The sequence below is a fragment of the Alternaria rosae genome, assembly GCF_020736505.1.
Source record: "Alternaria rosae strain MPI-PUGE-AT-0040 chromosome Unknown BKA58scaffold_4, whole genome shotgun sequence".
NCBI classification, from domain to species: Eukaryota; Fungi; Ascomycota; class Dothideomycetes; order Pleosporales; family Pleosporaceae; genus Alternaria; species Alternaria rosae.
In genome coordinates, this window is record NW_025763573.1 from 2052772 (window position 1) to 2076131 (window position 23360).

The following is a 23360-nucleotide window of genomic DNA, read 5'->3' on the forward strand; positions in this document are numbered from 1 at the left end:
ATGTAGACCAGATGACACTCATAATTCATTCACGGCTACATAACTCGCCAATGCTACCACAGGCCGTTGCCACAGTTTTTCTCTTCAATCAGAGTTTAGCGATCGACCAGACACATCCATGAATGAGAGGTGACATTTGCCGGCCGTGGAAGGTAGCGTAATCTACGTAGCAAAGCGTAGATCCTATGCTCTTGCCTGAGGGCCAACTTGAGGTCGCTTTCCTCGACTACCACAGTGTGCATGTATCGGCCGTCACGTTCCCGACTCCCTCGGGAACTATTCAGTGAGGGTCAACAGCTACCAGAAAGATTGAGCACATATACTCACCGTTCCTATCTCTTGGATATCTTCTCGTCACTGTCGCACCGTGCGTCACACTTGTTTCCTCATCCCGGGGTCTGCTCAATAAGACTTTGGTACCGGACGACTGCGCCAACTCCCATGTTCACTTTCACTTTGACCACAACGCTCAATCTGGGACATCTTGGCCCAGCTAGCGTGACGTAAAATCATTCGTGCATACGCTCGCTAGGCTGCTCTGTCCTTTGTTCTCTTCTTCATTCCTACTCCGCTGTCGCGATAGGATCCAGTAGCGCGTGTCAGCACACCCGCTTCCCACTGCGACCAAACAGCTCAGAGTTTTGCGACATGGCTCATGTCAAAGCAGCACCAGAGAAGGCGTATGAAGAGCCCCGTATCGACTCAGGCGCAGCACTCTCAGATCCTGCCGCACTTTCCGGTGGACCTGGACGGACTGGGTAAGCATATATTCACAAGATACCTGACAGACCACACTAAGAACATCAATAGCAATCTCGTAATGCCCATCCTCCAAAAGACGAACTGGGACCACGGTACCCCCAAGGCTCGCTTCCGTAAAAATGATCTACGACTGCGCCAGCCGAAGGGCTTTCCCATCATACTACTCAAGGTCACACTCGAACGCGCTCGCAAAGAGTCAGCAATCGAGGCTTCAGCTAAGAATCGTGTCGACTTACACTTTGAGGTATACGAGGAGTTGGAGAAGGTTGGCGAGGTTGAGGATGGAATCGAGGTTGGAGAAGAAGACGATGAGGAGGAGGCAGAAGATACTGCAGATGAAGAAGTAGAGGGTTCCATGTACGACAGTGCGGACGACAACGCAAATGCCAGCGATGATGCCGAAAAGCTTCCAACTACCAGACTCGTCACCGAGAAGCCTGCTGCGCTTGTCGACAGTCGCGGGCGAACTCGAGCAGCTACAAATCGGCGCAAGGCTCAGGAAGCATCTGAACCCAGCATGCAGACAAGTGTTTGAAACAAAGACGGGGAGAATGCGACAGTGGGCGACAAGGAGCGCATGCGAAGTAATATACAAGCTATCAAGAACTCAATTTGGGGGTCGAAACGTCTTGGGCAGTTTGTCATGTCTGTTGCGCAGACTGTGTTCGCGGCAGAACACGCACGTAAGCGATGTGGCTTGGATGTATCGCGGCATGTAAGCACTGGCGGACATCTTGGATGGCCTTCGCATCTTAGTAACCCATGATGTTACAGCAGGAGCAATTACCACATCAATGTGTCTCTGGTATTGTGCGGTCTGTCAAAGAATTGACTGGAATTCAGTAAAGAGTGTGCTTTGCAAACGCCCTCCTTGGCGCGAATAGGCCGTACCTAGGTAATCCGGCATCAAACGCTAACCGAATGCGGATCTCAAGGTTCGCAACCACGTGTGAGCGCGTATTCGAAACCCTGGGAGAGTTCCGCTGCAGCCCCTCGTTCACCCACACAGCTCCCTCCCTCAACTACTTGGCGCGTTCTTCGCGGCCCTTCCCGCTGTTGTCTCTTACTCATTGTTGAGCCCAACCCCCACCATCTCACCAGCTACACTTCAAGAGCATCGCAACACCAGCGGACGGGAGCTGTATCAACGCGCTATCTTCTGCTGCTACCAGTATGACTGCCAGTACCCAGAAGTACCTTCTAGAAGCATGGGCCAAGGAAATTGATCATGTCATCGATGACAACAACTCCCCCAAGGCCGAGTTCGCGCGCTTGGCGAAGGCAAAGGGATGGACCGGCGGTGATGTGGATTGGTGTCATCACTGGAAAGCGTGTTTCAACGAGACATACGCATGGGGTATCCGTAGTAAGTTCAGCTCGCTCCGCTTGATGCTTCCAAGGTTTCTTGATGATGTGAGGAAGTTGGAAAGTTAGTGACAAGCAAACCATTACTAATGTATGGCATCAGATAAGTCAACAACAACCCATAGGGCTGTAGTTAAGCACATCACTGCTCAAGCTGGTGCGCTCGATCTCACAGACCGTATGCGAAGTCTCTCCATTGGTTCGGATGCGTCGTCTTTCTCGGTCATCTCACGTACCTCATGGGCAGATTCTTTCGAAAGTGTGAGGTCAATCAACAGCGACCAGCTACACGAAGCCGAGAATAGCACCGACTTACAAACCAGCGTACTGTCTCTAGATACGGTCAAGTCCCTGGAGGAGATTTCTGGAGGCGTTGAGATCCCGGACACGGCTACAGAGCACAGTGATGCTGAGTCAGAGGCTTCATCGCTAGAGTTGGACGAAAACCCAGCGTGGGGTGAATACACCAACTTCGTGCACCGCCCGAGTGCCTCCTTCAAGTTAGAGTTCGAACGCCTAGCTCGCACCAAAGGCTGGGTGGGACGTATCAAACGTCAGCACCTAGTCGAGCTGCTCACTAGCGAGGTTGAGTTCTACTGGGGTGCGGACGACGTTGACAAGCTTGAATATTACCAGTTCCTATGTCAAAAAATGGACATCAAGCAGATGCCTTTGTCTGTTACACAGGCAAAGAACGTAAGCATATAACATCTGAGCCTTCACGGAAGTACGCTGCTGACAACATATAGGCTCTTCGGCCTCTCAAAGTCAATCTTTATAGCGTCATCGACCACATGCGCAACCCGAAGATCGAGATCATCACATACAAGACCATCCATGAGCTTCGCCAAAGCGTCCGCAAGAAGGGCACCTTTCCGAGGCAATGTGCTAAGGCTGGTGAAGGCTGCATGGCTGCTTTGCTGTCTAAATTGTAATTGCAATGATCAACTTAGATCTGCAAGGGTAATCAGACATGCGTGTGGCTTCTTGGATCTGGGTATTTCATGGTACATCAGATTTTGGGAATAAGATGGTGCTCGCGATGCTATGCAGCCTCTGATTGGAGTGACCACCAGACGTCATAAATTCGGCACATGGTTGCCGTTCTTCTTTAGCCAATCGGAATAATTTCGAAACTTCATCGCGTTCTGCAGTGACAAAACATTTCGTGTAGAAGCTTCTGGCGTTCCTATCATGCCAATTGCGTGCCTTCACCGTTCATCGCCCCTAAAGTTTCGCTCATCCTTCACCGCTCACACAAACCATCAGAACACTTCTGATGGGTATCTTGTTCTTCTTTTTGTTCGACCAAGTTGGCTCTCTCTAAGTCACGACACACCACGCAGCCGTCAACGCAAGTAACTACGACAGCAACTCACTATGACTTTGAAAATAATCGCCTCAGATGTCTATCAGTCGCTGTTTCGCCAATGGGCTTAGGACAGCGTCTTCATGCTCGATGTTCAGGACTCTACCAAGCGCCAGTTCGGTCTTCTAGCCAGGATGATGGGTTGGGTTGGCGGAGAAGAACCCTGGAATGATCGCTGGCATGAGTGCTTTGGCGAGGTGTACACCTGGCGCGCTTTCGGTGAGTAAAAAGCCTGGGACTTTACAAAAACTGACATTTCCCAGAATTTCTCTCAGATTTCCCCAAGCCAGCCACCAGTACTATCACCGAGGACGCTGCTGGTACTTCGGTTTCAAATGCTACGCTCACCCTAAGCGACAGTGGCGGCGTCTGTGCGAGTGACATATGGCATCAGTTCAAGGGTTTCGTCCCCGATCCTGCAGCGAGCTTCAAGAACGAGTTCTGAAGATTGTGCAGACACACGCGCTGGAGTCGTGAAGAGCGCCGCAAGGTCAGGATTAAGATTTTCGATGCCGATTGGGAGGCCCACATAGGCAGCGATCTGGGTAATCTAGCTTGTTGGCAAGACTTCTGTCGCCTTTGCAGCATCGATCCAATCCCGGACAGTGTTCCTGGCTGCATGGAGGTATGCGCAACTTCCATGACATGAAAGATAGGAACTCACCTATATGAATAGGCGTTGGAAATCATCTTGGTCAACATATATGATCTGCTCGACTCTCAACGCAACGGCGCGATCGTCACGCCCTTTGAAAGCTTCGAGGAGTTTCGAGACTACACTTACCACGCTCACATGTATCCCATCGAGTACGTGAAGAAGAACACGTTCTTACCAATCTTTCTGAAGAAGCTCTTTCCTCAGCAAAGTGGATAGGTGGAAGCATTACCTCTGCCCTGGTTGTCGCAGCTCGCGTTTGGCTTTACAATCAGCTCGAGTTACGTTTCAGCTCTTATACGAAGGTTGTGGCGGTTGAGCTGTTCGAAAGCTACCTAATTACCTATTTTGCATCCCCGCGGATCGCTAAGCAGATGGCAGAGTCTACTTAGGTAGCCCTCACTTACAAGGCTAAAGAAAATGACGATCATCAGCGAGTACCAATAGTAATGAATTGATTTTACTCACCCTGCTGTACTTATATGCGTGCATGCGGCACGGTGACTTCCACTATCCAGCAGCCAATCAACGTAATTAGTGTCCATTCGATAATGACAGCTCAGAACCACTAGCTGTAGCATGAAACTATATGCAACCATGTCTGTAGGAAATGGTATTAGAATATCCCAGCTCGTTGCCGACGTGGCGCCAGGGATCTCGGGTCTTCCACGTCCTGAATGGTTCGATTGTCTGCTTATCTCGGTTTGCTGCAGCTCCCCGTATGCACCCAAGTATCGATTTAAAGAGTATCAGGCTGTTGTCTACGCTCTAGAAGCTTAGCTACCCCACGAGATTTTCCACCATGTCCCGTCATCATACCGGCCACGCCAGTGAGTATACTGCCGTGACACCCTACGAGACGAACTCTGATCAATATGTTTAGACTCTGCAGCCTCTGCCGCGACCGCGAACGACTCAAATGCCCAGAATGTCGGTCAGATTGCCATATGGTTCCAGAAGTTTGCACCCTTCGTATATGACACAAGCGCCAGCACCAGGAGCAACTTCGATCGTTTGGCCTCACAGCGCAACTGGGGTGATAAACTTCGAAGAAAGCAGTGGACCAGTTTGCAGGCGGCCTCAGCAGCGTCAAACAATGCTGACGCGGTCGCTAATGCGCATACCGATACCCCAAACCAGGGCGGCGCATGGTTCCAGCAGTTCGAAAATTTCGTACACGATCCCACGGTCGGAATCAAGAGCAATTTCGATCGCCTAGCAGCACAGCGCAACTGGGGCCACAGATTGAGGCAAAGACGTTGGGCTGAATGTCAGGAGGAGGAATTCGGCTACGCATATGGAACGGATACGACAAAGCTAGAGATCTGGCAGAAGCTCTGCCGTGAGGTACACATCAGCGATCCACCAGACAGTATAACACAGTGCAGAAAGGGAAGCAGATTTGCAAGCGATACAGAGTCAGCTGCTAACCTTGGGTAGGTGCTTGGCGGCCGGAACGTCCTGGTCAATCTGATCAACCTTATCGACCACCGTAACATCGGCGTAGAAGTGATCCGATTCAAAAACTACCACAAGTTCCATCAGTACACATGGCCGGACGAGGTGTTTCCTTTGAAGAAGGCGAAGAAAGATGGCTTCATCAAAGTGTTGTTAAGGAAGTTGTGATGGAGGTCGACGGAATACACGTGAGCCGTAATTGCACTTGCGAACAGAAGCAATATCAGGGGGTTACGACACCACATGCGTGCGAGGGGAAAGGGGACTAAAAGATAGTCACTTGTTTGTATGAGTCAGCGGCTGCTCGGCGACACGTAAACATTGGGTTTACACTTTCTAGCGTTTTCTTTTCGTCGTGTGCACAACAGTCCCAACGTCGCTCTTGGTTAGTGTGGCGCGATACTCCGGAAACCACCTGGGCACTATTGGCGACATCGCCGCAGTTCCGCGCACTACTGACCCTGTAAGATGGTTCGCGGAAATCGCGCTAGTGAGTAGCGTACATAACAAGCAATAGCGATATGCTCACATTGAACAGAGGGAGGCGTCTCCATTGTGCCTGAAGCTGTAATAACTGTTTCTGCTTCCTCGAGCGAACGTAGTATTCCTCTTCCAAGCGACGATGGTTCCTCTGACGAAGTTCGTGACTGTTTCTCGCAAGAACAGTTCAATGGATTTGTCCCAGACCCCGAGGACGATCTTATAGCGAAACTCAGCAAGCTTTCGATCCACCAAGGTTGGTCCAAGAACGAAGCGAAGTGTCGTCGCGCGGAGGTTGTTGAGTTCGAGGTGTCTCGACACTACGGCCTTGACAAGTCGAAGCTGGAAAATTGGCAGGAGCTGTGTCGTGATGTCAAGATCGAACCTACACCGCCTGCCATACCACAATGTTGAGTTTCAGGCTCAAACACCCTTTGTTCTGCTTGATCTACAACTATTCTTTGTTGTAGAAGTCTATATAGTTAGGTAGAGACTTACGTAGAATAGAATATCTCATCAGTTCAATACACAATGCAAGAAGGTTACGTTGTTTTCTCCACAGTCGCATAGCTCTGCTGACATATCCACGTAGGCTCTTTCACACGTCTACGTCAACATCTTCAACATTCTGGACCATCGAAACAATCCCGAGCGCTACGATGTCATTGTCTTCAAGAACTACAAGCTCTCCGGTGCATACACGCTGAAGAGCCGCATCTTTCCTCTGGACCTGGCCAAGGACGGGTTTGTCAAGGCTCTGCTTCGCCCGCTCTATATGAAGAAGAAGTAATAGCACCATTGGCGCTTCAGGCATCTTGGACGCAATGGGTATTTGAATGCTTGCATGGAGTTCTTGGTGGCCTTGTAATGGTCTCTTTCTTGACCCGTTTTCGTCTGCGTGGCGTGAGTGGGGATGTAAGCAAAGGCGCGGCTATCCGGCTGCGAGGGCGCAGGTGACCTGGACACCATCCTTGATGGGATCACACGTCCACGCATTAGTTAGAGTCGCTGATCCAAACGATGTTGGTGTAATATCTTTGGAGACGCATGTGAAGTCAGGACTAGTAGGCGAGATATTCGGAGGCCATGCCCGTCACAGCCGTAGTGCAGCTTAGCGAGGCCTAAACAAAGCTCACCCCGTGGTATCCCCCGCTCTGCACAACTCACCCGTATCGTCGATCTGCTTGTATATCCCTCAAAGCAAACAACCTTTCACCATGCGCTGCCGGTCGCGCTTACCCCAGGCGGCGAAGGCAATGTGGCCTTGCGCGCCCCTCCATCCCCCGTAGAAGTTGCAACGACCAAGCCAGCGACCCTCGCGACCCAATACTAATCTCAACGCATACGATGCAGCAGGAGAATGAGCGCATGAAGCTCAAAGATGGCCGTACCCTCTCCTACGCTATCTACGGCAGCCCGATGCCACAGAAGACGATAGTCTTCATGCATGGCTGCCAATCCTCGCGCTACGAAGGCAAGCTATGGCACTCGGCCTGCGCCCTACACAACGTCCGAATTATCGCACCCGACCGTCCTGGCAGCGGCCAGTCGACCTTCCAGATCAATCGTCGCATCCTTGATTGGCCTACCGACGTACTCGCCCTGACCGACCATCTCAAGATCCACAACTTCTACGTACTAGGTGTATCGGGAGGCGCGCCTTATGTACTGGCCTGCGTCAAGGAGGTGTCGAGGGACCGTCTGCTGGGGGCCAGTATCGTCAGCGGTCTATACCCTGTCAAGTTCGGCACAGCTGGCATGCTGCTACCTTCGCGCATCGTCCTTTGGGCAGCGCCGTGGGTCAACGGGCTAACCACCACGTTGTTCGAGAGCACCATCGGTAAGCCAAGTCGCGATGACGACCCGAAAGTCCTGGAGGGCATCATTGCCAAGGAGATCCGGAGCCGTCACCCCGCCGACCAAGAAGCTATCCATGATACCACCAACTGGCCCATCTACGTAGCCATGACTAGAGAATCGTTCCACCAGGGAAGCGAAGGCGCAAGCTGGGAAGCCAAATTGAGCGGCAGCGACTGGGGCTTTGAGTTCGGACATCTATACGTTGGAGAGAACGGAGTACCGCTTACCTTGTGGCATGGTCAGGAGGACCAGAATTGTCCCGTCGCCATGGCCCAGAAGGCCAAGGAGATGTTGCCAGGAAGCGTATTGCACTTGAAGAGTGGCGAAGGGCCCATGAGCTACATATTCCGAAATGCTGACAACATTCTGGACGATCTCATGGACGAAATGGAGAGCGAGGAGTACATGATGGTTGGTGCTGCGTAACTGCGTCGGTACATGCTATGCTGGTGTTGGACTCCCGCCCAGATTGCGTCTCGATGCTCTGGGTTCGTTGCTTGGTTTGCTCTTGCCAGGCTCGTCCAACCAGTCTTTGGTGCACATGTTCAATCACAATCAGACCTCATAGTTAACATATCACCACTTCACATTTGGTTCTCGATGACCACCTCAAGTAATTGAGAATGCGTAATAGTCGTACGTTTGAAATTAATTTACTATGCGCCACGCGTGCAGCGCGGTCTAAATGGTATCCAGCGAATGTAGTAAGAATGGTATCATGCAGTAGGAAAAAGATCCAAAACCCATCAATCGTAAGAAATAGCCCGTCCGTCTGCTGACGCCCTATAATTTGCTGAAATTCCTCGTGATCATGACCACAACACCAGCAACAATCTTGAACGCTATCTTCAGTATGAACACCACGGCCTTGAACGCAAACGTCAACACCGTTATGACTGTGCGTGCGACCAGCGGTAGTTTACTTTCGTCATCAGCACTCGCTTTCTTCGCCTTTTTCTCCGATTTTGTGGCTTTCGCTTTCGTGTGCTTGTCTTGGCCATACCACTCTCCCAACTCAATGTCCTTGTCAAAACTTCCATTCGCACTCTCGCTACGAGTTGTAGTTGTACTCTTTAGACTAGAAGCGAACTTCTTCAATCCTTTACCCGAGAGTGGCGGGCGCGACTTCCCGCCGATGCCCTGGAAACCCTCGACAAAGGAGTCTTTGAACGCTCTTGCTGTGTCTTCCTTTTGATTGTTCAGCGTGAAGCTTGGTGGTGGTGGCTCAAAGTTTTCTTGGCTTCGATTGCGTGTTTTGCGGCCGCGCGTAGCTTCCGCTACTGCGACCGCCAGAAGCGTAGACGTAAGAACATCGGTCAAGAAGGGATTGCCGAAACGTGTCAAGGCACCTAGGTTGAGAATGAGAGCGTCATTTGCGAAGTCAAGACGTGCGAGCATGGCATCGTCAGCAGTAGCGTCGGTGGTCGTAGGAAGTTGGCCAACAGACATCTCAGAAGGTGTCATAGAGACTGGCCGCGTGCCATCGATTCGCGGGGGTGGTGGAAGCGGAGAGAACGCATTTGTCCGGGGGGTCGTCGGAGAGAGAACGTATGGGTTCAGCACAGTGATACAGGCTGGCTTCCGTCCAGTACTTTGTGGTGTCATGGGCATATTATGCCCGTAGAACGCCGTGATGGGTCTTGTCGAAGGTGCGTTGATGACGGAACAGTCACCTTCTAGGGAGATAGGGAAGGTGCCCAATGTTGGATGATGAAGCTGATATGAACCCTCCGACGGCATATGTTGCGCCCAAGGATTTGCTTGTTGTTGAGGGTTGTCCCTCGTCCAGGCGAGAGCGCAGCACTCACGCTGTGCAGTACCGGCTAGAACATCTTCAGCCAGACGCTGCGCAGCGGGTGACTGAGCGCCAGGATCAGAAAGCGCAATACGCGAGGCGGCAGGAGAGTTAGCAGCTGCATCAAGCGCCTGAAGAGCAGCCAGCTTTGGGTATATACTAGTAAGGAGTGTGGTATCCTCTTGCTGTTGTGGGCTGAATGCTCCATTGTCTAGTGACGGAGGCGCAATAAGATCGAGATGAGCAATTGGTAAGACTCGCGGCTGGGTGGGGTGATGTCGTTGAATGAGCAGCTCATTCATGATGCTGGGTACTTCGTGGTTGCCTGCAAGATTTGACTGTGCTACAGAGTAGAACGGTAAGGATGGCGTTGTACCAAATGTTATCGTCGGGTTTGATGCTGTTGCTCGATGCATTCGCAGGGTATAAATTTGCACACTGGGTTGTTCTTGTCCATTAGTGGCTAGCCAGAGATTGTCTAGAAGGTTGGATGGCGTAAAGAAGGGCTTTGGTGGTGGAGGAGCTGTCGAGCCGCTCGAGCGAACATTGTTGTGAGGGACATACGACTCGGAAGAGTAGGGTGAACGACTGATTTGGGTTCGGGGTATTTGTGTGGGCGACGCTTGGGTTGGCTGATATGGCTGACGTCCAAGAGGGACTGTGGGATCATAGACTGGGAACATTGACCGCATCGGAATCTCTTCTTGCGGTGATATGCATCTTGTAGCAGAGCTGTTTGCTCGTACCAGAGTCTGAGCCTCGGAGAAAGCTGGTGAAATCGCGCGAGCAGGATCTGGACTAGCGGTGCGTTGCTGGTCGTCGATTTGATCATGGCCATGACGTTCTTGTACACGGTAAAAGCTTTCTTGTCGTTCAAGTTGTGGAGAGGCAGTTTGCTGAGGGGGTGGTTCAAAGTATGGCCGACTCGTTGCATTTGCCATTGGTGTTTTTGTAACCTGTGGACTAGGGATATGTGCTCTCGGCGGAGCCGCGATGGCCGGCGGGGGCGCCATTGGATTGGAGGGTGATACTGGCACAGAGTTGACTTGAATGAGGAGTCCGTGGAGATCAACTGGTGTTTTGGCGCTTACGGCGCTCTCTGTTGCTAATGGTTCTTGACTGGTTGGCTTTGGGTGAAGAGATGGTCGCAGGTTGGGACTCGTCTGTCTTGGAGCACGAGGAGGAGGAAATAGTTGGAGTGCTGGTCCAGCCATAATGAGTGCTTGCTATCCTACTCTTTTGATCAATGGCACCCCGAAATAACTGGCGGGACCAAACAACAGATACCGGCTGTGTAGAGAAGGGAACAAAGACTGAGAACAGCAACACCGGGAGTACGACGTCTCGGGTAATCTGGGGATAAGGACTATAAGACGAGCATTCTGCAAGGCACTCCGAGCCATCGGAAGAGCCGTGGCATGCAGCCAGGGCAATAGCGGTACAAAGACGACTTCCCATGCAGGAAAACCCTCTTCTCAGCCAGGTGGTGGTCAGATGGGCCCAATCAAGACGTGTGTAAGGCTCGGCGCTACTCAGGGTTGGTGAGCGGCGGTTATATTTTGGGTGGTTGGCTGCTGCTTGCTGTAAGCGCCAACGCTGTTCACTCGCTACAATCCCCGCCGCACTAGCTTGAGATGTGAGAATGCGTGCATCTGGCGATGATTGGTAGATTGTATGTGCCTGCCCTGCGTCGGGGTAGCATATGCATGTGACAAGTGGCCAGTCCGGCGGCCCGCTGCGAGTCGTCGATCTATTTCGAGCGCTCAAAACCTTTGCCAACATGCCACTTTCGGTGTCCATCATGAATGCTGTGAGAGGGATGTCTGTTGCCGTGCCGGCCCTGTGACAGCACGAAAACCAGGGCGTGGTTCTCCATCATTATTGAAGCCGAAATTGAACTCGTGAACATGATTTCATAGTTCCACGGGCTCTGGCCATGCAGCGCTGGCGGATGAAGGTCTGTTCTGGCGTAGCAGCGTTTGGTGGGGCTGCGGCTTGAAGCCACCAAGCTTCGGCGGTAAGAAGGGCTCGCACGCTGCAGTCAAAGTGTACGCAGCCGCCCTAACACCAAGACAACTCTGGCTCAGGCATCGCACTGGCAGCTTATCGTACAATCGACCAGGACGCCAATAGTGCAATATGGCCTGATTACAAGACTTGGTCGCTGGGTATTGTGCTGAGTTACCCGGACTAAGGCCGAGCTTCCAACGGAGCTGTTGCTGGGCAGCTGTGGTGGTAAGCACCCAAGGGCTTGGAGGACGAAAGATGATAATGGGTCAGGTCATTTCCGTTAAGAATAGGCAGGGCAATATGCATTAGATGAGGCAATCAGCGGGTATCACCTCGCTGCAGTGGCAGCTGGCATGCATCTCGCGCCAACGTGCAGCGAAAATGCGGGATGGACGCTAGGCTTATCGATAAGCGAGATGTGCAGTCGAGAAAAAGTTGGGCCTTCGTCATCGCGCACGACAGTCACGAGAAGCCAGCCATAGCTACGATGCCGTCAGAATTAGAAGAGGTAAGAAGCCAAGTAACCAAAACTTCGGTGTTCATCGTCAGCTCATACTTCGATCCCAGCTTGTGGAGTTCCTGCATCACGGCAACACGCAGATCAGACAGACTGGTCAAACGAACCCCTCCACCCCACCACGAGACACAGCTCACACTATGCAGCGGCCGAACACCTCCTCGGATACTCACAGGCGAACCCTTCCCTATGGAAGCGCAACCAATTAGAGCCCATTAAGGACCTGAAGCTACTCGTCAAAGACTATGCGCCCATAGCGAAGAACGCCCTGACCATCCTCATCAATGTCTCCGCCGACGCCGAGGTCCAGAAGGCGCTGGCCAAGGACGATGACTTCCTCGAGACGCTCCTTTCACGGATAACCGTATGTCAGTTCCCCCTCTATACAGCCAAGGACAGTCAAGGGCTGACTTGCTGCAGAACTCAAAAGAGCCCAACGCCAACGAGATCGCAATGCTCCTCGCCAACATGGCAAAGGACGACTCGCTACAGCGCGTCTTGCAGTTGAAGCGCGACATACCGAAAGAACTGTCCAAGTCAACGTGGGCTATGGATCAGCTCATGGACTGCTTTGTTAAGGGCGCAGAGGGCGCGTATAACAAGAACGCAGATTTCGACTACCTTTCGTACTTCTTCGCCGATCTAGCCAAATTTCCCAAAGGCCGCGAATACCTCACCACACCGCAAGAGCACGACGACAACGTTATCCCTATTACCAAGATTCAGGTCTTCACAGACCACGCCTCGCATATCCGACGTCTTGGCGTAGCGTCGACGATTAAGAACGTCGCCTTCCACGTCCCTGCGCATCCGGTGCTACTATCGAACCTATCGCCCGACCCGAATCTCCCACCTCCATCTATCGGTGCAAATCTACTCCCATACATCCTTCTGCCCCTCATGGGCCCAGAAGAGTACGCAGATGACGACACAGAGGGCATGCTGGATGAGCTACAACTCCTTGAGCCGGACAAGGAGCGCGAGAAGGATCATGAAATCATCAAGACTCATCTCGAGACACTGCTTCTGCTGAGTACAACGCAAGAAAGCAGAGAGGTGCTGAGGCGCGTCAAAGTATACCCAATCGTCAGAGAGTGCCACATGCATGTTGACGACGAGTCAGTCCAAGAAGCATGCGACCGTGTGGTCCAGGTCATCATGCGCAAAGAGGAAGGCGAAGAGGAGGATATACCAGACATGGCTAGTGCAGGTGGTAGCGGGAAGCTGATGGAATTGGAAAACGCTGATGACGATGAAGACGAGAAGATCGTTGACATTGTCTAGACGGGAGATGCATGTGCGACGCAATACCAACAATGTTCTCAAGTCTCGAGACGATAATCATGTCTTGCATCCAAGTAGCGTACTAGATCTGATTGGCGGTGATACCGGGGATAGCAGCCTCGCTCAAAACCGTTCTCGGCTCCTCATTTATGGATCTCTGCCGAACTTGGTCGAAATAGGAAGGATCCCGTCATCGACTCTCAGTATCTCGATTCTTCTGCGTCTTATCTGCTTTACTTCTACATCCTAATTTCTGTACCACGCTTCGCGCCGCTACTGTTCGTATCGTCATTCTTTGTTGGATAGCTTATTGGAAGTGTATCATGTGTGTGACGTGAGTCGGATTATGTCAACGGTCGACTTTAAGGATGGTGGGGGCCAAGGGATGGTACCAGCTACCGACGAAAGCGCAGTGCAGACGGCAGCATCGTCACCAACGGATCGTCCACCAAGAGAAGGAACAGAGCAGGATGCAGGCATAATAGGGAAGGAAAAAGAGGAACAGTCAATATGGAGAAGAATCTACACAATCTTAACATGGACGCCGCCGAACTGTCGCTGGGATCCGGACAAACCGCCGCAATTCTCTATGAGCAGTACGTCCTTTTGCGAGATGCATGTCATAGCTCGATTTGAACAAAGTCTATGTTACAATATAGCTCTCCTGTTCTCTCCTCGAGAAAATACCATGCAGAATTCCAGCTAATCATCATCCTCTCAGTGAACGTCCTTTTCGCCTTTGCCGCAGGCTTTACGGTCGCAAACCTTTACTACAACCACCCCATCCTCAACCTACTAGCTGCAGAATTCAACGTACGCTATGAGCAAGTCGCGCAGATCCCTACAGTTATGCAAGCTGGTTACGCCGCGGGACTCTTGTTCTTGTGTCCGTTGGGAGACTTGTTGCCTCGACGGCCTTTCGTATGTGGTCTAGTAGGGTTCACTGCGACATTGTGGTATGTTACCTTGAGATCTGAGGCATGCTGAGAGAAGACTACTGACGATGGAACAGGCTAGGATTATGTCTCACATCTGACCTTGGCACCTTCACAGCCATATCGTTCATCGTAGCGGTAACAACAGTGACGCCACAACTCATGCTCCCGCTCGTGGGCGACCTAGCTCCTCCATCACGTCGTGCAGCAGCCCTGTCCATCGTCGTCTCCGGCCTCATGCTCGGCGTCCTCGTTGCCCGCGTCCTTTCCGGAACGATTTCAAACTTTGTTACCTGGCGCGCAGTATATTGGATGGCGTTTGCCCTACAGTACATCATTTTCGTCCTCCTCTGGCTCTTCATGCCAGATTACCCAGCGACCAACCCCGGCATGAACTACTTCCGAATCCTACTCGACATTGTCAAAATGCTGTTTCGCCACCCCGTTCTTGTTCAAGCGTGTCTAGCTGGTCTCTTCTGCTCAGCGCCTTTTACATCGTTTTGGACAACGCTGACGTTCCTCCTCGCCAACGATCCATACAACTACTCATCCCTGACAATCGGTCTCTTCGGTCTGATAGGCATAGCAGGCATGCTCGCCTCGCCCATCTACGCGCGTACAGTCACCGACCGCTTCGTCCCGCATTTCTCTGTACTTTTTGGCCTCACATGCTCGCTCCTCGGTGTCTGTCTCGGCACCTACACTGGAACCTTTACGGTCGCAGGTCCCGTCCTACAAGCCCTCTTGATGGATTTCGGCAACCAGACTGCGCAGATTGCTAATCGTTCTAGCATCTACTCAGTTGAGCCCAAGAGACGTAACGGAGTGAATACTGCCTTCATGGTTGCTACGTTCTGTGGTCAGCTTATCGGTACGGCGGCTGGGAACCATATTTATGCTGCTGCGGGTTGGATTGGAAGTGGAAGTGCTAGCGTGGGTTTCATCTCTGCGGCAATTCTTGTTATCATTGCTAGGGGTCCATGGGAAGAGAGATGGTTTGGGTGGAGGGGTGGCTGGAGCATGATCAAGAAGGATAAGGACAGTGCTGATGGTAAGACGGCAGATAAAGAGATGCATGGGAGAAATGTGGCCAGGGATGAAGAAATGGGCGTTGACGCTAACGAGAAGGTATTGGAGGAGGTTGCTGCTGAAGAGGGGCACGAGAGTCCGTTGAGAGACGGCGATGGCAGTGAGAAGTGTGCTGGAGAAGGTGGGGTTAGAGAGCCATAAGCATGAGGAGTGTTGGTAGAGGATTTGAGTATATGCAGAATGATAGTATAGCCTCAACGGCGTGTCACAAAACGCTAGATGGATAGAGTAATCTATGTTCTGCTATTCATGTATTATGTACTGATAGACCCGAGCAAGTAGTGCCCGTGCATCTCCCCATTACCAGCCATTGCCCTCGTCCCCCTACGCTAATGCAATTTACCAAGGGACCGGCTGGATATCACATTCGCTCATGTGCTGACCAGAAGCGGTCTTAGACTACGCCGATTTCGGTGCGTTTGACGCACTCATGAATGCGTTGATATGCTCATCGGAAGGCATCTTCTCCAGAGGAGTAAGCCAGCTCTTGGCCTTGTCGAAGCTAGACACCGCCTTGACGAGCTTGATAAAGACCTGCGTGTTGGTCTTGTCAACACGACCCTTGAACTTGACAATGAGGTTCTGAATGTTCATGCCTTGGGGTGGCAACGATTCATAAATCTCCTTGGCAGATGGTAGGGAAGGCCGTGATGGGGCTGCAGAGGGACTACCTGCGCGGCTACCGCTGGCTGTAGGACTACCTGCACGGCTAGCACCAGGAGTTCCACTCGGAGAAGCGCCAATCATGATGCGGTTTTTGTCCTTCTTGTCCTTCTTCCGCTTCTTGCCGGCGTCAGTCATCTCGCTGTCGCTACCAGAACCTGCGCCCTTGAGATTAGCGAGGGACGACTTCCGAGATCCATCAGCCAGCTTGTCATGCTTCTTCTTGTGCTTCTTGCGCGAGGACTCGTTGCCGCTAGCTTCCGAGAGGTTGGGTGAGCCTGGCCTCTTCTTGCTCTTGCTCTCACCAGACTTGTGGTTACCCGAGGGGGTATTGGTGCCCTTGGTGGATGCACCAGAGGGGACGTTACCAGCTTCCGGTGCCTTGCCATTCTGCTCGGCTGCCTTCTTCTCTGCCTCTTCCTTGGCCTGTTGACGCTCCGTCTCGGAGTCGGTGTCGGACTCACTTTCCGTGATGTAGGGGTTCTCTGGATCGCTGTCGAGGTAGTCATATTGTTTTTCGCGTTTGACTAGGGCCTTTCGGGTGCCCTTTTCCTGGATCCTCCTCTCCTCAGCCTCCTTCCGCTCTTGTTCTTCTTTGATAGCAATGGCCAGTTCATCGGGGCGATCCCACAGAGCAGCCTGCAGTTGGTCTCGCTTCAGCTTTTCTGCGGCTTCTTTGACATCCTGCTCTTCACCTTCAAAGAGACCATTCAGACCCTCTTCGTCGTCGGCAAAGTCTTCCTCAAGGTTAAAGTCGATATCGTCCGCGTCAGCTTCGCGCTTAACAAATCCGATTGCGTCGTCGTCGGGGCGCTCGCGCTTGATCCTGCCTTCGTCGTCTGCGCCGCCGCCGACACGGGTACGGACTCCGCTCCACATCTTCGCATTGTTCTCTGCGTTGACGCGCTGCTTCTGGCGTTCTTCGAGTTCGGCGAAAAACTTGGGTCCGCCGCCTCTCTCAACTTTGGCCAGAATCTTATCGAGATCATCGCCGCCACTCTTGACTTTGCCCTTAACATTAAACCGATACCAGCGCTCCATAGGGGCCATCTGGATTGCTGTGCTGAGGTCGCCGGGGCGGGTGGTCGATAGCATGACATGTGTTTCTGACAGCTCCGACTCGTAGGTGCCGACCCACGTCTGTTTGTTCTCGAAATCCTCCAAATGCCATGGCAGCGTCTCCTCGTATCGCAAAAGCTGTCGCTTCTTTGCCTCTGGAGTATCGTCGGGCCGATACTTCTGCTCCGTCTTCTTGTGAAAGGCAGGAGGCTTCTTCATGCCAGTAGGGGCGATCTTGGCTTGGTTCTCCTCGCGAACCTTGCGACGCTCCTCCTTCTGCAGCTCGATGCGCTCCCGCTCCTTCATTTCTTCCATGTCCTCTTTTGTGTCTTCCTCCTCGTACGTCGAGCCCATACCGCTTGGGGGCGCGCGGGGATCTCGGCGGTGGAGCTTGATGGGCGTCTTGAACTGCTGCTCGTCGGTGATGTCGACGTGGGTCTTGCTCTGCAGGCGCATGACATGGTGCCGCAGCTCTTTCAAGTCCTTGCGGCTGACGATAAGCGGGAAGACGCTGGCGCCTTGGGCGAGAAACTCATGTCGCAACGCGTCTTTGGACTGCGTTCCATCGTTTGCGGGCCCGGCCACGGGCTTCTTGGCCTCGTTCATTTGCGACAACGAGACCATGGGCCTCGTGATGTTCTGTAGCGGGCGGCGGGGCTTGCGCAGGACATCGGCCTGTGGACGTGGGCGACGGCGACGAACTGGCGGCTGCTGGCCATTGGCGGCGACGGGCGCAGCGGGCGCGTTGGCGGGCGGCGGGTTCCCGTTCATGTTGCCGTTCATGTCGAGGCAGACGGTGGGATGGGGACACGAGCGAGAGGCGATGGGTAGACGATAGTGACGGTGGGGAGACGCAGTCACCTTTGTCCCAAGGAGTTCCTTCAACTTCGGCCTGTGTCGCGCTCGAACGTCACAGCTCCACGCTAGTGTCTTAGCGCGCCTCGCCCGTTTCCAGCGAAAGCCGTCTCCGCCTTTCCAAACAGTGCCACCACTCAGCGACTGCCAGATCCAGCTCGTCATCGCTTCCAAGGTTGCGGCGCCAGGAATGAGCCACCACAGGAGTCGCGCACTTCCAGCAATCCATGCGCAAGAACTACCGTGGACGTTCAATCCAATCCTCCCAAGGCCTGATCGCTTTGGCTAGACAAAGACATTTCACCCATGGTTGCCTTGTGTGAATAGTCTTCCTAAAAGATCCACCAACTGGGGCCCTTCAATCGCTTACTCCCATAGTAGTCGCCAGAACTGCCACGCGCCACACCAAGCAAACCCATAAGGAACATCCACAACCTAAGAAGTCAAAGTCACTTCCTCTGATTGCGACTTTGGCCTCACTAAGATCCCTTCCATACTGCCCCTCTTTCACTGCCGGACTTCGTCAAATCGGATACCCACCCCACTACTTGCTTGCATCGCCAACGACTTCAGACTAATCCAACATCATGGAGCAGGAAAATGCACCACAGCCGACTGGGCTCGAGAATCAATTGCGCAATATGATCCTCGGTAACGTTAGCATAGCTGGTGGTCAGTCTAGTCAAGACGTCCCGTCAGCGCATCGCGGGCGCGGACGAGGCCAAGGGAGAGGACGTGGCCGAGGTCGAGGAGGTTTCCACGATACCGTCAACAATTTCAATAGCAACAGTCAGAACCACGCGACTGCAGGTCCCACTCCGAGTCAAGCGCAGGGATGGCGCGCCCACGCTTCCGCCAACACGGCTCCAGCCCGAGGGGGTGGAAGAGGCTTTGCTCCCAACCAGCGATATCAACAACCTGCGCGAAACTTCCCAGACCAGCAAGGCTCAAATCTCTCTCAAAACGGCTCACAGGTAGACAATCGACAGTATCAAACACGGCCGTTCAGGCCGCCCCATCAACAGCAAAATCTGAACGCAGATGGTACACCACGTGCACAGCCTCCTAGAATCTTGCAACGGCCTCACGATAACGTCGCAATGCCAGGCCAAGTCCCGGTAGGCCCAGCATTATCACAGCGTCCCCGTCCACAAGGTCAATATGCACCTCGGCCACCGATGAATCAGCCACGGGAGAACTCCATGGCCCAAGTCGAACACTTGGATGCACTTGCAGCAGCAGAGATCCCCAAAGTGGAGATGTCCAGATCCGAGTCAGAGGCCAAAGAAGACTTCAGAAGGCACTTGGAAACCATCATGCAGGAAGCTTTTGGTAGCGGCTACTCTGGTGATATTTCGACTATTTCCTTGGTAGGCTTTGGCAGTTTAGCTTCCGGCTTTGGCATGCCCGGCTCAGACATGGATCTAGCGGTAGTGCCAGTATGGAAAGATCCAGCGAGGGCTAGTGACATTGCCATTGACCGTGGCATCCCGCGTTTGCTGGAACGGGCAGTTCTCGACGCCAAGCTGGGTGGTCGTCTACTCACGAGGACGAGAGTACCAATCTTGAAGATATGCCAGACGCCAACCGAGACCTTGTATAATGCTCTCGCCGAGGAACGCCAGAAGTGGGAAGAGCTTCCGGAAGAGGAGAAGTACCCTTCAGATAAACCACAAGAGGCCACCCCACCACCAAAGCCGCTGGTAGATGTTGATGGATCAAAAGCTTCGGAGCTTACTGCGCAATCAGACAGCCCTAACTTTGGTGACGATTTCCCTGTACTAGGTGTTGCGGCTACTACCAAGAAACGGCAAAAAGCTCCTGCAAAAGTTGAGACTCGCCAGGAAACCTCTACTACGTCGACCACCAAGTCAGAAGACAATGTCAGCAACGGAACTGATGATAAGGCTAAGAAAGATCAGCATCACCGCCCTGAGAAGCAGTGGATGCGAGAGAAGGTAGTCGGTCCCCTCGACTTTCCAAAGACAGGCTGTGGTATTCAATGTGACATCAACTTCGAAAACCCACTCGGCATCCACAATACCCATATGCTTCGATGCTATTCGCTAACTGACCCTCGCGTTCGGCCAATGGTTCTCTTTGTCAAGTCATGGGCCAAGCGACGAAAAGTCAACAGCGCATACTCTGGTACTCTCTCTTCATACGGATGGGTACTTATGGTGCTGCATTATTTGGTCAATGTTGCACAACCACCTGTGTGTCCAAATCTCCAACTTTCCGTCCCGCTCCCGAGCGACACAGTAGCGCTAGAGCAGTTCTTCAAGAATACGACTATAGCAGGCTATCAGGTCCGCTTTTGGCGCAACGAGCCAGAAATCACCCAGGCCGCGCAAGCCGGCCGACTTTCACAGAACACACAGTCTGTCGGTGCGTTGCTACGCGGATTCTTCCAGTACTACGCTTCTCTGTCCGGCTACGGCTATGGACCTAAGCCCCCGCAGTTCTACTGGACCAACGAAGTCCTGTCCCTTCGAACACCTGGTGGAATCTTGTCGAAGCAGAGCAAGGGCTGGGTGAGCGCGACAACCAAAATTACAGCCGAGAAGAAGGTCACGAATCGGTATCTGTTCGCAATTGAAGATCCTTTCGAGACTGATCACAATGTGGCGAGGACCGTCACTCACCGTGGTATCGTTGCTATTAGAGACGAGTTCAGGAGGGCATGGAGGATACTAAAGGCCATTGGCCAGGGCACAGAACCCGAAGGTGGAATCTTTGACGAAGTTGTAGAGCAGCCGCCTGCCCCGTCTGAGCCAAAACCTGAAGACGCTCCAAAAGGCACCATGGAAAGTCTTGGCGTCGATGAAGAATCGAAGAATGAACAAGACAGTCAAGCGATTGCAGTATAAGAAGTAGGTATATATCGATTCCAAAGATACGATATATGGCTCTCGAAGAGCTGGAAAAGACTATACTATATTACCCAGGTTACGAAATAGACAATGACCGACTTTGTAATATAGCAACCTCGCCTCAAACCTGAAGCCATCCTTCCAACTCTTGATCCATCTCCAAAAATTCGTCAAAAGCTGTGCTGAGAAAGTCATCCTGTATATTGTAGGAAAGATGCGTTTGCGAAGAGTCCTTGTACGCCAGCGGATCGAAGCCAGAAGTCATATCTGTCATGAACGACGAGGAAGAGTCCCCATGTCCTCCACATGGTAGAGTGTCTTCTTGGTTATCTGTTCCAGGATCGCTATGCAGTTTACCCAGAACAGCATTCACCGCTTTCACGGCCGTCTGCGCTTCTTTCGAAGAGCCCTGTTGCTGTTCCCACACACTCCTCGAAATCTTGAGTGCTTCCACGCTTTTCTGCGTGACGTCTTCCCCGATCAACCCTTTCTTCATGTCGTCATTCAGATTGAGACACAGGACTGTTGTAGCTAGCAGGAACTCGGATTGGATCAAGGAGAGGATCTTCCATCGATCGGAGTGCAGCATGCGGCCCGGTCGGCACTGCTCGAATAACTCAGCCTGTAGCTGCAATATTGTTAATGCTGCGTTGATACATGTCGAATGAGATAGCTGGTATTTGCCGTTCGTCTTCGCAAGGATGATGAACTTGCGGTGGAGGGTGATTTGCGCGTGGTGATACGACATCGCTATATATAGACGACGGGTGATGAGTTCTGCGCCGTCTAAGATGGATTGCTGCATAGGCTTTAACTGGAGTATGGAAGGCTTCTGGGTATACGCTTTGTTGAGTAGCGTATCTAAGCGCATTGCTTCGTCATAGTCTCGCTGCTTCGATGATGTCGTGAAGTCGCAGATCATTCCGTAGACGGAAACAATTCTGCTCTTATATACTAGGAATTGAGACAGGGTGTGCTCACGCTGCGGCCTTGCAAGCGGTAAAGCGGTAGAGGTATCGTCAAAGTCATCATCGAGGAGGTTGCGCGGCTCAGTGGTGTCGCATTGGGTTTCTTTTATGATTCGCGGAAGACCGACCTCAGAAGCTGAAGCGATGTCAAATTGCGTGAGGATATACCAGGTACGCCTACGCATTTCGGCCTCGTAGACACTCATTTGTGGGAAGTGCAAGCCATCGCGGTGGTAGCCCATCTTGAGCGCTACGCGTATTATGACGCCCGTCAATTGCCAACAGCCTTGTTGTGTGTCTTCGCCTTGAACGTATTCGGTCTGGAGGAAAGCCAGTAAGGCCTCGATGGTATGTGGTACGCCCTTCATGTAGTTACCTAGCCGAAGACACTGAATCATCTTCTCTCGTGAGATGATGATTAGGCTGTGATATTCGGCTGCTGTCGCCTCGTCCAAGGAGGACGTTTCCCCATTGACGAAGAGTGTACAATAAGCCACAGTGTACATCATGCCGAATAAAATAGTCAGCCACATGGTTGACGTAGAAAGCGGGTCTTCCCAAAACGCTTCGTATTGCTTGATGAAGACCTTGCGGTGAATGACAAGTGAGACGGGCATGTCAGCCCATTTGAAGTACTTCGAGATCATGCTGTCCACAATTATTCGGGGCGGAATCGCAGCGACAATATCCATTTTTGTAACTGGGTATGTTTGGAGAAGAAACAGGTCGTTTCCAGGGAGTGTTGGTCCAGTTTGTAGTGGTTCTTCGACTTGTTCCTGTACCATGTCTTTCAGACCACTAATCTCATCCAGGATGGCTTTCCAGTGATCACTCTCGACGTATGAAGATTGATGATTATTGAGGTTTATCCGTCCAGCTTCATATACGAGAGGATCTACTGCGGCGGCGGTTTCGGTAGCCTCGTGGGTCGCCAGATTTCCCGGGATCAGAGCATTAGGAGGGTTCTCTTGTTTGTCAAGCAAAGACCGGACGAGAGACTCCAGTTGATCAATTCGCTCCTCGAAGGCCTTTCGCGGGGCGCTGTCTATCGGCCTGTCTTTTTGTGGGGCTCGCGAAAGCTGGGGTAGAGGAAAGCTGCACCCTGAAGCTTGTCCTAGTCGAATGCAGCTCCCGCAAGGTTTGTTACGATCGCAACGGAGTCTAGAGACCTCTTGTTAGATGTCTTGGTAATAAGATATATGACTTTCTTACTTTCTCTTCCTGCAGAAATCACAGGATAGCTGGGCCTTCTCCCGGCCTCTCATTCTCTCTAGCAGTCTTTCCGAGGAAACAGGCGAGTTTGTCATCTCTCCGGTCTACTTCAGGCGTACTTGGGAGATGATGAATTGTTTAGGATACGATG

The 23360-nt window shown here is 52.3% G+C and overlaps 12 protein-coding genes across 12 annotated transcripts; 9 read left to right on the plus strand and 3 right to left on the minus strand.

Moving 5' to 3' along the window:
* Nucleotides 1–648: 648 nt before the first annotated feature.
* BKA58DRAFT_439005 (uncharacterized protein) lies at nt 649–1297 on the plus strand (the record flags this gene model as incomplete). The annotated part of the gene is made up of 2 exons (XM_046173635.1): nt 649–758; nt 811–1297. The coding sequence occupies 2 exons, from the start codon at nt 649–651 to the stop codon at nt 1295–1297; spliced, it is 597 nt and encodes a 198-aa protein (XP_046026502.1).
* Nucleotides 1298–1616: 319 nt separating this feature from the next.
* Nucleotides 1617–3096, plus strand: BKA58DRAFT_156443 (uncharacterized protein). Its single transcript, XM_046164880.1, has 3 exons — nt 1617–2128; nt 2231–2823; nt 2877–3096. Exons 1-3 carry the CDS (start codon nt 1936–1938, stop codon nt 3060–3062), a joined length of 972 nt encoding a protein of 323 aa, XP_046026503.1. The 5' UTR covers nt 1617–1935; the 3' UTR covers nt 3063–3096.
* Nucleotides 3097–3579: 483 nt separating this feature from the next.
* BKA58DRAFT_401093 (uncharacterized protein) lies at nt 3580–3941 on the plus strand (the record flags this gene model as incomplete). Its single annotated transcript, XM_046171645.1, has 2 exons — nt 3580–3715; nt 3760–3941. The coding sequence occupies 2 exons, from the start codon at nt 3580–3582 to the stop codon at nt 3939–3941; spliced, it is 318 nt and encodes a 105-aa protein (XP_046026504.1).
* A 1012-nt stretch (nt 3942–4953) lies between these two features.
* Nucleotides 4954–5777, plus strand: BKA58DRAFT_439008 (uncharacterized protein; the record flags this gene model as incomplete). Its single annotated transcript, XM_046173636.1, has 3 exons — nt 4954–4981; nt 5035–5498; nt 5592–5777. 3 exons carry the CDS (start codon nt 4954–4956, stop codon nt 5775–5777), a joined length of 678 nt encoding a protein of 225 aa, XP_046026505.1.
* Nucleotides 5778–6077: 300 nt separating this feature from the next.
* BKA58DRAFT_439009 (uncharacterized protein) lies at nt 6078–6879 on the plus strand (the record flags this gene model as incomplete). Its single annotated transcript, XM_046173637.1, has 3 exons — nt 6078–6099; nt 6148–6461; nt 6682–6879. 3 exons carry the CDS (start codon nt 6078–6080, stop codon nt 6877–6879), a joined length of 534 nt encoding a protein of 177 aa, XP_046026506.1.
* Nucleotides 6880–7256: 377 nt separating this feature from the next.
* Nucleotides 7257–8573, plus strand: BKA58DRAFT_383045 (alpha/beta hydrolase fold domain-containing protein). The gene has a single exon (XM_046170148.1). It carries the CDS (start codon nt 7437–7439, stop codon nt 8373–8375), a length of 939 nt encoding a protein of 312 aa, XP_046026507.1. The 5' UTR covers nt 7257–7436; the 3' UTR covers nt 8376–8573.
* On the minus strand, nt 8574–11253 carry BKA58DRAFT_383046 (uncharacterized protein). Its single transcript, XM_046170149.1, has one exon. It carries the CDS (start codon nt 10956–10958, stop codon nt 8733–8735), a length of 2226 nt encoding a protein of 741 aa, XP_046026508.1. The 5' UTR covers nt 10959–11253; the 3' UTR covers nt 8574–8732.
* Nucleotides 11254–12241: 988 nt separating this feature from the next.
* BKA58DRAFT_439012 (uncharacterized protein) lies at nt 12242–13555 on the plus strand (the record flags this gene model as incomplete). The annotated part of the gene is made up of 4 exons (XM_046173638.1): nt 12242–12262; nt 12322–12367; nt 12418–12635; nt 12692–13555. 4 exons carry the CDS (start codon nt 12242–12244, stop codon nt 13553–13555), a joined length of 1149 nt encoding a protein of 382 aa, XP_046026509.1.
* Nucleotides 13556–14404: 849 nt separating this feature from the next.
* BKA58DRAFT_313022 (major facilitator superfamily domain-containing protein) lies at nt 14405–15720 on the plus strand (the record flags this gene model as incomplete). Its single annotated transcript, XM_046167412.1, has 2 exons — nt 14405–14511; nt 14568–15720. 2 exons carry the CDS (start codon nt 14405–14407, stop codon nt 15718–15720), a joined length of 1260 nt encoding a protein of 419 aa, XP_046026510.1.
* An 89-nt stretch (nt 15721–15809) lies between these two features.
* Nucleotides 15810–18169, minus strand: BKA58DRAFT_383051 (transcription factor TFIIF complex alpha subunit Tfg1). Its single transcript, XM_046170150.1, has one exon. The coding sequence runs from the start codon at nt 18082–18084 to the stop codon at nt 15979–15981; it is 2106 nt and encodes a 701-aa protein (XP_046026511.1). The 5' UTR covers nt 18085–18169; the 3' UTR covers nt 15810–15978.
* Nucleotides 18170–18594: 425 nt separating this feature from the next.
* BKA58DRAFT_156518 (uncharacterized protein) lies at nt 18595–21088 on the plus strand. The gene has a single exon (XM_046164881.1). The coding sequence runs from the start codon at nt 18744–18746 to the stop codon at nt 21024–21026; it is 2283 nt and encodes a 760-aa protein (XP_046026512.1). The 5' UTR covers nt 18595–18743; the 3' UTR covers nt 21027–21088.
* Nucleotides 21089–21381: 293 nt separating this feature from the next.
* Nucleotides 21382–23259, minus strand: BKA58DRAFT_283716 (uncharacterized protein; the record flags this gene model as incomplete). The annotated part of the gene is made up of 2 exons (XM_046166837.1): nt 21382–23158; nt 23210–23259. Coding segments are annotated over 2 exons (1827 nt in total), but the record flags the coding sequence as incomplete, so codon positions are not given.
* Nucleotides 23260–23360: the final 101 nt, after the last annotated feature.

What these genes read in the sequence shown, in the direction of transcription:
- BKA58DRAFT_383051 (XM_046170150.1), bottom strand. Translation starts at nt 18,084, where the DNA reads ATGAACGGCAACATGAACGGGAACCCGCCGCCCGCCAACGCGCCCGCT.
- BKA58DRAFT_383045 (XM_046170148.1), top strand. Translation starts at nt 7,437, where the DNA reads ATGCAGCAGGAGAATGAGCGCATGAAGCTCAAAGATGGCCGTACCCTC.
- BKA58DRAFT_383046 (XM_046170149.1), bottom strand. Translation starts at nt 10,958, where the DNA reads ATGGCTGGACCAGCACTCCAACTATTTCCTCCTCCTCGTGCTCCAAGA.
- BKA58DRAFT_156443 (XM_046164880.1), top strand. Translation starts at nt 1,936, where the DNA reads ATGACTGCCAGTACCCAGAAGTACCTTCTAGAAGCATGGGCCAAGGAA. An exon ending in ATACGCATGGGGTATCCGTA is followed by an intron (nt 2,129 to 2,230) that starts GTAAGTTCAGCT and finishes GTATGGCATCAG; the next exon opens with ATAAGTCAACAACAACCCAT. An exon ending in CTGTTACACAGGCAAAGAAC is followed by an intron (nt 2,824 to 2,876) that starts GTAAGCATATAA and finishes GACAACATATAG; the next exon opens with GCTCTTCGGCCTCTCAAAGT.
- BKA58DRAFT_156518 (XM_046164881.1), top strand. Translation starts at nt 18,744, where the DNA reads ATGGAGCAGGAAAATGCACCACAGCCGACTGGGCTCGAGAATCAATTG.